The sequence below is a fragment of the Triticum urartu genome, chromosome 7A (genome assembly GCF_056163025.1).
Source record: "Triticum urartu cultivar PI428250 chromosome 7A, HENAU_Tu73, whole genome shotgun sequence".
Taxonomy (NCBI): Eukaryota; Viridiplantae; Streptophyta; class Magnoliopsida; order Poales; family Poaceae; genus Triticum; species Triticum urartu.
In genome coordinates this window covers 621194005-621206223 of record NC_141879.1, presented here as the reverse complement: position 1 = coordinate 621206223, position 12219 = coordinate 621194005, and the positions used below count along the sequence as shown (strand labels likewise).

General features: G+C 49.2%; 1 protein-coding gene, 1 long non-coding RNA gene and 1 pseudogene across 3 annotated transcripts; 1 reads left to right on the top strand and 2 right to left on the bottom strand.

The window, feature by feature from the left end:
- Positions 1-924: 924 nt before the first annotated feature.
- LOC147960740 (uncharacterized) lies at positions 925-10459 on the bottom strand. 2 transcript variants are annotated; one of them, XR_015609744.1, is made up of 6 exons: positions 10197-10459; positions 9734-10102; positions 9074-9185; positions 8394-8933; positions 8161-8253; positions 925-1335 (listed from the first exon to the last, which is right to left on the bottom strand). It is a non-coding gene; the product is annotated as an uncharacterized LOC147960740 (long non-coding RNA). The 2 variants fall into 2 exon arrangements; XR_015609745.1 differs by lacking the exons at positions 8161-8253; positions 8394-8933.
- On the bottom strand, positions 1462-4920 carry LOC147960741 (exocyst complex component EXO70C1-like; annotated as a pseudogene).
- LOC125519721 (exocyst complex component EXO70A1) lies at positions 5032-7773 on the top strand. The gene has a single exon (XM_048684464.2). It carries the CDS (start codon positions 5282-5284, stop codon positions 7319-7321), a length of 2040 nt encoding a protein of 679 aa, XP_048540421.2. The 5' UTR covers positions 5032-5281; the 3' UTR covers positions 7322-7773.
- Positions 10460-12219: the final 1760 nt, after the last annotated feature.

Genomic DNA, 12219 nt, shown 5'->3' with positions numbered 1-12219 from the left:
TTTGAAGCAAACAATGATTCAACATATTTCTCTAGTGGGGGGCTCATTATTACGTGCCACCGATCAAGGCATTTCGTGCAGCTTATAGGGATAAGGGAGGCTTACTTATCACAAAGTGCTATGAGAAGATGCAAATTGTCATTTTACCCGAGGCCGTCGTAGAGGATACCCTTATAGAAGTTTTTTAAAAAAACTTGTATCAAGCAAGTAGGAGCTTCGTCAACAGAGGTGGTGGGTGTTTGTTTCCTGCATGAATTGGGGCTAGCGGGTGTTCATTCTAATGTCGGCAATGATGATGTTCTTGTCTTTATTCCGCAGAGTCCCTCGGGCAGGTGGTATATTTGGTTGATGATGTTGATGTGTCTGCAGTGTTTAAGTGTGTGTGTGTGGGGGGGGGGGGGGGGGGCATAAAAGCAAGAAGGGTGACGCCAAAGTGAAGCATGTAAGATTTCATGGATGGTGCTAAGTTTTTTTGGTTGTCAGTGTGTTTTTTGTTGTCTTTGTTGACGATGCGCTTTCATCTAGTCGCAACAAGTTGAGGAGGGGGGGGGGGGGGGACTTATGCGATGTTGCAATCCATGTATAGGAGTTTACAAAAGTAGCGTGTCAAGGGTGTTTGTCGATGTGTTTTTGTTGTGGTGTTGCATCGATGTAGTTTTGTTGTGGTGTTGCTTCATAGAGTAGTATGCATTTCATGTAACGCTTTTTCTTATTTTTCTCTCGTAAACAAGTGTGTAACAATTTTTTGTCTCAATGTTTTGCTCATAATTGGGTAATTCTCTTATGCTTAATTAATCGGTCGTGGGGCTTTGGTCTCCTCTTTTGAAAAGAAAATGAAGTGGGCAAGCCGTAAAGGATAAATCAGATTACACCATCTTGATTCCTGAAACTCATTCAAAGTTCCTAGTGCTAGAAAATGCAGGCTTTTGTGAAATCAACTTGCTTTTGAATATTTCTTTCAGGCTTCCATTGTACGAGTTCCGCCAGCCAACAGCACTGACGAATTCTCGAAGAGAAAAAAACAGCACTGACGAACTTTTTGCAAATCCTGCGAATTATTCCTGGATCAGAAAATACAACTGTGTCATCGACTTGTGACTTCATATAACACTGAATGCCAAGTACAGATCGGGGCCCAAAAACATCAGTTCGTGTCAACTTTGCTGGAGCACGGACAAAGATCACGGGCGAGAAATACAGGCGTGCATACCATATGAACGCTTAAAATGCTTGAAGGTCCAAATTGAAGCAGACGGTGTTTCTGTTTCAGGCCATGCAACTTTATTTTTCTTGAACATGCATTACCGACATCATGATGGGCAATGAACTCCTCTTCTACAAAAATAAATAAATTATACTGTATACTTAAAAAAAGAAGTAAGTATGCATTATGCTTACTTGGTGCCTCTGATTATACAGCAAAACAATTTACTGTTCTCTCGACGATGCAACACAAAGCTCTAAACAATAAAGATAGAATTAGCAAATATTTGCAACGTTATGATCTCAAATTCTTAAGCCCTTGCATGATGATGGACGACACTAAATTATTTCTTAATAGCTACAACTAGAATGAAAAATGTTTGTGAAGTTTGATTATGAATACTTATAACATTTTTTTGGGTAGAACTGGAGTCCTTGTCAGCAAAGTGTCAAAAAAGAATCATGCCCAATCCAACTTCAAGGTCCCGTTTAGGGAGAACAATGTTGAATGATGATGCAACATCACCGGCGTACAAGGCACGAATTTCAGTGAATTCGTCTGTCAGGGGACACACACGGTATTTCAGTGAATTCTTCTGTCAGGGGACACACACGGTAAGAGTTGCATTGCAAAGTCACATGCCAGGTCAGTAAATTCAGGAGCTACCTGACTAGCTCACCAAGCACAGTACACTCTACACTTCTTCCTTTTGAATGGAATCGCTCATGTTCAGAGGCTAGCGGCGCACGATTTATCTGTAGAAAACATAAATAAGTATTACCAGTGTATATAATATATTACATCCGTCTTCTTAGATTTATCTAGATATAGATGTATCTAACACTAAAAAGTGTCTAGGTACATCAGTACCTAGATAAATCCAAGACTAGTAATTCGAGACGGAGAGAGTAAGTAACAAAAGTGTAAGTTAGTGCGTAAAAGAGAAGGAAAGAAAGATGTGGTAACAAAACTTTGAGGATAATCTTATTTCTTGCCTCATGTAGCCGATCAATTGGTCACTGTGATTTTTGCCACTAGTGGTGATATACTTCCACGTAATTCACTGAATGTTGATAAAAACAATTAAATACCCACGTACTATCTCCGTCCTGATTTATTGGTCCTTTAGTATTTTGTGTCAAATTTTGATCATGGATTTAGTTAACTAAATGTTAACGTATGTCACAAAAAATAGTATCATTGAAAATTATATTTAAATACAAATTCAACGATATAATTTTTTATGACACGCATTAACATTTTTTTAGTTAAACCTATGGTTAAATTTTGACACAAAATAAGAAAAGGACCAATAGATCAGGACGGAGGTAGTAAATTACAATCAATATTTGATGTGTACCAGACAAGTGATTACACATATTATGCTCCCCACATAAGTTCACTACAATGAATTGAGTATGCTGCTAGAGATAAGAATGCCAAGAGAATGGTCTAGGGGGAGGCGACCTCGATATGCTCCGAGGAAACACTTCGGTGTCCTCCTTCCCCACGATGTCAGCACAGGAGAAGTTCATGTTCTTCTTATGCTCCAGCGTCTCTAACCATGGAGCCATTATTATGTCTCCCGCAAAACCGGGGTCATCAAAGGCTGGCTCGAGGAAAATTAAATCATTCTTGATTATCCAGTTGTCGCACAACACTTTACATCCAGTCTTTTCAAAGTTTCATCAAATGATGCTATTGCAATGTGGAAGCAGTGCGATGCAGCCCTGTCATTGCACCAACATTCTTGTCATTCGAGTTTCCGAGCTGTAAGCTTGCCGTCCTCCTAGTCATAGGCTTTGGCATGAAGGGGGTGCCCAACATTTTATCAAGGCCTTCGGCATTGTACTTCACATACTTGTTCGCATTGATGTCCCGCTCAACAAGCGGCCCGTAGTTCTGCATGAAGCTACGATAAACAGGCACTATAGCCTGCACCACAAGGTGGCACACCCTCTGCTGCAGATCCTTGTCTAGTGTGATCCAGGCGGACATGCTTCTGATACATCTCATCAAAGCTGGCGTTGAATGATTTGAGTCGTTGCTTCACCAAGTCTCTTGCTGTAGCCTGGCACTTGGAGAACAAGATCAAACACTCCCTGCTCAGCGGGGGCGTACGTGTTCCTCGGCTCTCCCTTAGAAACAGTGCCGCGTAGTGGTAACCTATCGATCCGCGAACCGGTCCGAACGTCCGCTCTCTCATAAATTGAGTGAAGGAGGAGGGCTTTTGCGGTCGTCTGGATTGCTGCCACGCACTCATCCGACACCCCGGTCCCACCCGACCCACGCAGTCTTCCGCGTGAAGCGGTTGTCGCGTATTCGTGCCACTCGAGACTGCCGTCACCGCATCCATTCCGTCCCAGACCGGACGCGACCTCACACTCTCGGGGGAGGTTCGGCGGTTGGCTTGGAGACGCCCTAATTAGCTGGGTTTCTGAAAGTTAATTAAGGTCATGTGCTGGTATAGTCTGGTAATTAAGCAGCCAGCCAGCCACGCATGCTCAGCCAGAGTGTCCAACGCCAGTGGTGGTAGTACTACTAGCACAGTAGTGGTAGTAGTATTTATTTACCAGCAAGTAGAACGCAATGTGGAACCAGCACGGCGCCAGTCCAGAAGGTCAACTACAGCTAGCCTAAATCAGGAATTTGGACGCGACAGCCGATCGCCGCTCGCCAGTCCGTTCCACGCTCCATCACCCTCTTTTGGAACTGACCGTGCTCACGTACACCGCGCACATCAGTCGGCGCACGGCGTACCGCTGGGTCAGCCGGTGGCGATGGCGATCACCAACCGTCCGGCCCGGCCATTAACTAAGTTTACTCCACCGGCCGAACTCACGCCCAACCAACCCACATTGAAGCGCTCCATCGACTGCACGCCAACATGGCAGCGGCTTCGGCCGGGACAGAAGCTTCCGGTGCGTGCCGATCCACGTTGCTTCCACGGCATCCTTTCCTTTGTGGTATCAAGTTTCCCATGCCCCGTCGCATACAGACGTGAACTCCACTGGCGTGCACCCACACCCAGGTAGACACGGCTCGGGTGCACCCAACCCAACTCGCTGGCGTGTCAGCGTGCGGGCGAGCAACAAAAGTGGCAAAGTAGCACCCCCACGCACAAAGCGGTGGCATCCATCCGTCCGTCCAATCCGAGTGCGCGTCCAGCAGAGAGAGCCTGGCCCTGGCGTGAGTGCGTGACAGATTGAAGTGAGCGTAGGCAATAATTGCGGTGAAAGAAACTCGCAGGGACGCACAGTGGTAAACATCAACGACGTAAACAACCTCGGAGCCGCCCTGACAGCAACCACACGGTCAACCACTGGCCCGAACCGGAAGCAACGGCGTCTCAGCCCCGATCGATCCCCGACGCCCGACGCGGTGCCCGCCAGCCAGCCAGCGACCCGCGCGGAAAGAGCACGGCCGCCGGGCGGGATCGCGCCGTCCCCACGAACCAGAGGGCCACGGGAAAAGCGTCCCCCAAACCCAGCCAAAGTGAGAACAAAACCCGGCGGCCGAGCTGGCTCCAATTACCCAACCTGCGGCCGCCGCCACCTCGCCCCCCGTCCACTATTTCTTTTCTTTTCTTTTCGACTCCACCCACGCCCCAACCACAGACCGGACCGGAGCAGGACCAGCGCGAGCCGAGCGGCGGAGGCCGGAGCGCGTGCCTTCAGTTTCGACTCTCCCTCCCTCGCTCCAGCTTTTCCCGTGGAAAAACTCTCCCCTTTTCCGCCTCCCCCTTTCTTTCCAAGTCCAACCTAAACCTCAGCCCCCCTTCCCCTCCCCCCGCCTCTGCCCCGCACGCCACACCACAGCACCCACCTCTCCGGACGGGCGCCCGTCGCCGTCGCCGTCGCCATCGCCTTTTCCCCCTCCCTCCCTCCCCGCGCCGGATAAGTAGTACGCACTCGCTTGCAAGGGACGCCGGACCTCGAGCTCCCACCGGCCGGCAGATTGATTCCTACACCAATTCCTGCGAGCCAGAGCGAGGGACAAGCCCGCCCGCGGCCGTGGGCGTCGAGCGGTCCGTCCGACGCGCATTCGGAGGGCGAGGCCGTGCGCTACCACCGGGGGATGGGGATGGATCAGGGGGCGGAGGAGGCGCGGCGGATGGCGAGCCTGCAGGCGGCGCGGAGCGCGCTGCGGGCCGGGGTGGAGCGGTCGCGGGCGCTGAGCCACGCGCTGGCGCGGACGGGGGCCCGGGTCGGGGAGATCCAGGCGCGGCTGGCGGCCACGGAGGCCGGGGTGCGCCCGATCCGCGCGCCGCGGGACGCGCTCGAGGGGGCCGGCCCCAACATCGACCGCGCCGTGGGGCCCGCCGCGGCCGTCCTCAAGGTGTTCGACGCCGTGCACGGCCTCGAGCCGCCGCTCCTCGCCGGGGCCGCCGCCCGGGAGGACCTCCCGGGCTACCTCGCCCTCGTCGCCCGCCTCGAGGAGGCGCTCCGCTTCCTCGCCGACAACTGCGGCCTCGCCGTCGACTGGCTCTCCGACATCGTCGACTACCTCGGCAAGCGCAGCCTCGCCGACCCCCGCTTCGTGGCCGGCCTCGCCGGGGCGCTCTCGAAACTCAAGGGCGTCCCCGCAGCCGACCTCGACGCCGGCCTCCTCACCGCCGCCCTCGACTTGCTCGAGGCCGAGTTCTGCCGCCTCCTCGCCGAGCACTCTGCTCCGCTCGCGATGCAGGAGGACCCCGACAAGGCCAAGCCCGCACCCGCCTCCATCACGCCGCCGAGGATCCCCGCCGCCGCCGTGCAGAAGCTGGCCCTCACCCTTGACCGCCTCGCCGCTAATGGGCGGCTCAGCTACTGTGTGGCGGCGTACGCCGACGCTCGCGGGGACACGGTGAGCGCCAGCCTCCACGCGCTCGGCCTGGATTACCTGCAAGACCAGACGCAGGATGCTCAGGCGCTGAGCCCGAGCGTCGAGCTCTGGGGCCGGCATTTGGAGTTCGCGGTGCGCCACCTATTGGAAGCTGAGCGGAAGCTCTGTGTTGCTGTCTTCGAGCGCCGGCCAGAAGCCGCGGCCGCTTGCTTCGCGGACATTGCGGCGCGCGCTGGAATTCTTGATTTCCTCAAGTTTGGCCGTGCCGTGGCTGATGCCAAGAAGGACCCCATCAAGCTCCTGAGGCTGCTTGATGTGTTTGATTCTCTCAGCAAGCTCAGATTGGACTTCAACCGGTTGTTTGGTGGAAAGGCATGCCTGGAGATCCAAAGCAGGACCAGAGAGCTTGTGAAGAGGGTGGTGGATGGCTCTGTTGAGATTTTTGAGGAGTTGCTGGTGCAGGTGGAGCTGCAGCGCAAGATGCCACCCCCAGCTGACGGCGGAGTGCCAGGCCTGGTTACCTTCGTCCCCAAGTACTGCAACCAGCTCCTTGGGGAGCAATATCGGCCTGTGCTCACACAAGTGCTCACCATCCACCGCAGCTGGCGCAAGGAGGCGTTCAACGACAAGATGCTCGTCGATGCAGTGCACAACATTGTTAAGGCCCTGGAGGCCAACTTCGACACATGGGCAAAGGCGTATGAGGATAAGACACTGTCATCTCTCTTCATGATGAACACACATTCGCACTTCTTCAAGCACCTGAAGAGCACTAAGATGGGGGAGATCTTAGGTGATGAGTGGCTCCGGGAGCATGAGCAGTACAAGGACTACTACTCAGCATTGTTTCTAAGGGAGAGCTGGGGAACGCTTGCGCCGCTGCTGAGCAGGGAGGGTCTGATCTTGTTCTCCAAGGGTCAGGCTACAGCAAGGGACTTGGTGAAGCAGCGGCTCAAATCGTTCAATGCCAGCTTCGATGAGATGTACCAGAAGCAGTCCGCGTGGATCATACCGGACAAGGATCTGCAGCAGAGGGTGTGCCACCTTGTGGTGCAGGCTATAGTGCCTGTTTACCGTAGCTTCATGCAGAACTACGGGCCGCTTGTCGAGCAGGACATCAGCGCGAGCAAGTACATCAAGTACAGCGCTGAAGGCCTTGACAAGATGCTTAGCACCCTCTTCATGCCGAAGCTTAGGACTAGGAGGACTGCAAGCATGCAGATCAGAAACTCAAATGGCAAGATTGCCAGTGCAGTGACTGGGCTGCAGCGGAGTGCTTCAACATTGCAATAGCATCAGTTGAAGAAACTCCAGAAAGATTGGATGTACAGTAGTGTTGTGCAATAACTGAATAATCAAAGAATGATCTAATTTATTTCGAGCCAGGCGTTGAAGATCCCGGTTGTGCGGGAGACATAGTAATCGCTCGATGATAATAAGAGCTGCTGGAGCATAGTAAGAACATAGACTTCTCCAGCACTGACATAGTGGGGGGAGAAGGAAACTGAAATCTTTCCTCAGAGCATATGGATGCCCCCTTCCCCTAGATCATTATATTCGCATTCTTATCTCTAGCATTCATATACTCTATTTGTTTTAGGAAACTTATGTGTGGAGCATAAGATGTGTAATCAGTTGTCTGGTATATGTCAAAGATTGGTTGTAATTTAGGTGGGTATTTAGTTGTTTTTATCAATGTTCATTGAATTATATGGAAGTAAGTGTATTACTGCCTGTGACAAAAATGACTGATCAATTGACTGACTACATGAGGCAAGAAAACAGTCTATCTTCGAAGTTTCGGTTCCACATGTTTCTTTCTTTCTCTTTACGCACTAACTTACCGTTTTGTTACCTATTATGTGTATACTGCTACTTCTGTATGCTCTGTTCTACAGATAAATCATGCGCCCGTGTGCGGCGCTAGCCTCTGAACACGAGTGTTTCATGCAAAAAGAATTAGTGTACAGTTTACCTTGCTTGGTGAGCTAGTCAGGTAGCTCCAGAATTTACTGACCTGGCATATATATAACTTTGCAATGTAACCTGAATTTACTGACCTGGTATAGACTTTGGAATGCAACTGCTAACTGTGTGTGTCCAGTCACAGAAGAATGGACTGAAATTCGTACCTTGTACGCCGGTGATGGTTCTTCCTCAACGCGGTCTTGAATTTCAATTGAGCATGATTCTTTTTTGACACTTCGCTAACAAGGACTCCAGTTCTACCAAAAAAAAAAGGAGATGTTGTCTCAGTATTTGTAATCGAATTTCACAACCACTTCTCATTTGTATAGCTACTAAGAAATTTGAGGGTCGTCCATCATCATGAAGGGCTTAAAAATTGGGAAACTCTTATCATCACCCGGCAGATCGTAGCGTCCGCGTCCGCCACCTCCCCTGCCTTGCACGTGTCCCAGTGAGAGATCACACACCATCCTTTGTCGAACGCGCTTCTGTAATAGGAGCTATGTTTCTGAAACATATGTAGTATTGCAATGGTCTATGACGGGTATACGTTTTGCAACAAAATATCACTTACGAAATTTTTCTGCAACAAGACCTCGGTTGCAAAAAAAATTGCAACAAAAACTCAGTTGCAAAAAAATGCAAGAAAACAACTGTTGCAGAAAAATCCGGCAACAAGACATGTGTTGCAGAAGTAATCCTGCAACAAGACCTTTGTTGCAATGATGAAGGCACGTCTGAGCGCTCGATGTGGCTTTTAAAAAAAATCAGCCGGCGGACGCGTAGCACACCCCTTAAAAATTTGACGAAGTTGTAAATATTTGCTAATTCTGTCTTTTATTGTTTAGAGCTTTGCTGCTTGGTTGCAATATAAATGGCTGAATATGTATGCGGAAATGCTCTTTGTGTCGCGTCGACGAGAGAACCATAAATCTGTCTGTTGCATAATCAGAGGCACCAAGTAAGCTTAATGAGCTATAATTCATGTTAAACCATGTATCAGCCCCCACAAAAAAAATCATACTGTAAGCACCAAAATAAGTATCATTGAATATTGAAGTATAGATGTATACTTACTTTTATTTTGTAGAAGATGAGTTCATTGCCCTTCATGATGTCGCAAATCGACAAAGACCATCCAGACCTGGCATATCTGCAACGACGCAGTGCTGGCAATTAGTTGCCTGGCCTGAAATAGAAACACCGTTTGCTTCAATTTGGACCTTAGAGCGTGTACAATGTGTTGAGTCTTAAGAATGACCCAACACATATATTGTCTATGAAAGGTACATTTCTGTGAGCAAATACTTCCTAAGAGTGTGTCTGTGCTCATCGTCACTCAATCTCCTTAAATTTCTGTCACTTGCGAACTAAGATACGTGGTTCCCTCATCGCCACCAAATTCCCCTAAATTCATTGTCCCTTGCAAAGTAAGATACGCCGTTCCAAGAACTGATTCAAAGTAGATTTCTGTCAACACAATACGTCTCCTCTTTCTTCCTTTTTTCCCTTATTTATGCACGAGACCAACTAGTTTAGACACGGTACGACTACATTATGATTCATAAATTAGCATTATGTTTTATACATCATTCAATCAAACAAATAAGATGAACATGCCATATTTTACCACATGGTACATCAAGCATCACATACAAGGAAACATAAACAACAACTTGAAGAAACATCATATGCAACATCACCACAATCCTTGACCATGTCAAATCATGGACATACCTTCAATCGTCGTGAGAAAGATGCCCTTGCAGACCACCTTCCAAGGCCGCCGCCCTGGCATCCAGGATCCCGCACCCACTCGTACCGCTACCCGACACCAAGGCCACCAGCCACCGTGGGACGGGACCGAAAGGCACCTCCTTTCACATCCCCGGGAACCCCTACCCCACTTCCATGACCGGAACAAGGGGAAGACCAACCACATCGGAGAACCCTAGGCCAGACCCATTAGATCTGGATGAGTACAAGCATCGACGGCATCCACGACGGGAAGACACCTCCTTACCACATCCCCATGAGCTCTGGGCTCTGGTCGTCCAACCATGATCGGCATGGGGAGGAGTCACGCCCACAAGCCCCTAGGTCGTCCTGCTGGATCTAGGCGAGGTCAGTTACCCAAGGCTTCTGCCCCGACTAGATCTGGACAAGGGAAAGCAACATAAGGTGGACGACATGCCACTACCTTGATCACGACGGTCGCACCCGTCTTGGCCATGGCCCCCAAGCGTGAGGGTGGGGGGCACCCCCAGCAACGGCGCAAGCGAACACTGGACGAAGTAGGAGACTCCTTCAGGTGCCTTGACAAGAGCGGAGAAGAAGGCCCTTCGCCACCGTCTGCCGCTAGGGCTTTGCCCAGCGGCTCCGAGCAAGGGAAGGACGGGGAAAGGCCTGTGGCGGCGGGGATGGGTCGTCGCCGATTTAGGGTTTTTTCCAGCCCGGATGCCGTATTATAAAGAACATATATGGCACATTTTACTAACACGCATCTCAAAGCTATTAGAGATGCTCTCAGTGGAGCCAAAAGTAAATATGTGGGGCCATCATTGGAACTTTCGTGGCAAATTCCTGCTGCCATATTTGCGACGAAGATATTAGCGGAAACTTCCTGGAAGTTTCAAGATTACGTCTTTGTTGTTCTCAAGTGGTCATACTTTTCTCGGAACCAACACTTCCACGTGGCATCACATTATTGGAAGTAACTTAGGTAGATCTAACCCAAATAACTTAGGTAGACCTAGCGGCCCAGTTGCTTCGTCCCGGGGCCGCGTCCCTAGCGGCCCAGTTGAGCACGGCCCATGAGAGTGGGCGTGGGGAAGAGTGGTCGTGTCGCCCCCATTGTGGCGCTGTAACCGTCTGCGCACGCGCAGGGCTGGGCTGTGCTGGCTCGCGTGCTGCTCGCTAGAAACGCTCGAATCAGACATTTCTAGCCAGCTAGACCGACTCGGGCGCAAAAGCTGGCCCTGACGCAGGACGTGGTGCAGGGGCTTCGGGCGGAGATGGTGGGAAACGGAAATCGGCGGAGGCGGGTTGGCCCGCGTAATATACCCTACCCCCATTTACTCACTCACCCCCGCTCTAGGAAAAGCCATCCTCTGTTCTTGGCACCGATGACGACGATGACTCGGATCTGCGATAGCGGCGGCAACATTAGCAGGACTCTCTGGCAATGGTAGCTGCTTCTCCCCTTCTTCTTCAACTCTGTCCTGCCATCCTCGTTCCTCTGTTAGGTCGTTCATTAGGACTGTTTACGGTCGATTGCACCATTGCTGACCGCACCATGGATGTCGCTTAGGTTGTGGATGAACTGATGAAGCTTGTAGTTCAAGCAGCATCGTCGATAGCTATGGTTCAGGCCTGGATCTTGTTGGTCTGTAAGAAAGTTATTCGTCAGAATGACAAATCTCTAATCCGGTATGGTCCGATGTTAATCCGGAATCAGGAGAGGATAGTGAATCTGATCTACAGCAAAAATGGCAACGGCACAAAGGCTCTGTGGATGCTTCAAATGAAAAGAGCATCTTTCACAAGGCTTGTGCAGACATTCAGGAGCAGGGGCTGCTACAAGATAGCATCCACACCACTGTGGAAGAGCAAGTTGCCATGTTCCTCCATGTTGTAGGTCATAACCAGAGGTTCATTGTATGCGTAACACATATTTTTTTTACTCGTGAACATATCTGAAATCGTGAACATTTTTCAAATTCTTGAATATTTTTACAGATTTTGAACATTTTCTAAATCATGAACATGTTTTGAGTTCATCAACATTTTATACTATTTGCAAAATAAAAATTCTGAACATTTTATAAACATTTTTCTTGAATAGGCGAATATTTCTAGAATCGACGAACATTTTTTTGGAAATTGGTGGGACAATTTTCAAATTCACGAATGTTTTTTTGATTTAACGAACATTTTTTGAATCAATAACCTATTTTGTAACTCACGAGCAGTTTTTGAATTTTGAGATATTTTTCAATTCATGAACATTTTTTGAATTGGCGATTTTTTTCAATTTCATTAACATTTGTTAATACAAGAAGTTTTTAAAAAAATCATGATTTTTTTTGACTTCCCGAACATTCTTTTTCAAAATTGCGAACATTTTCTGAATCCACAAACATTTATGAATTATTAAACATTTTATTAAAAAATTCGCATTTTTATTTTTGGAATATTGAAGTCCCAAATTACTTAAATTAGAA

What these genes read in the sequence shown, in the direction of transcription:
- LOC125519721 (XM_048684464.2), top strand. Translation starts at nt 5,282, where the DNA reads ATGGGGATGGATCAGGGGGCGGAGGAGGCGCGGCGGATGGCGAGCCTG.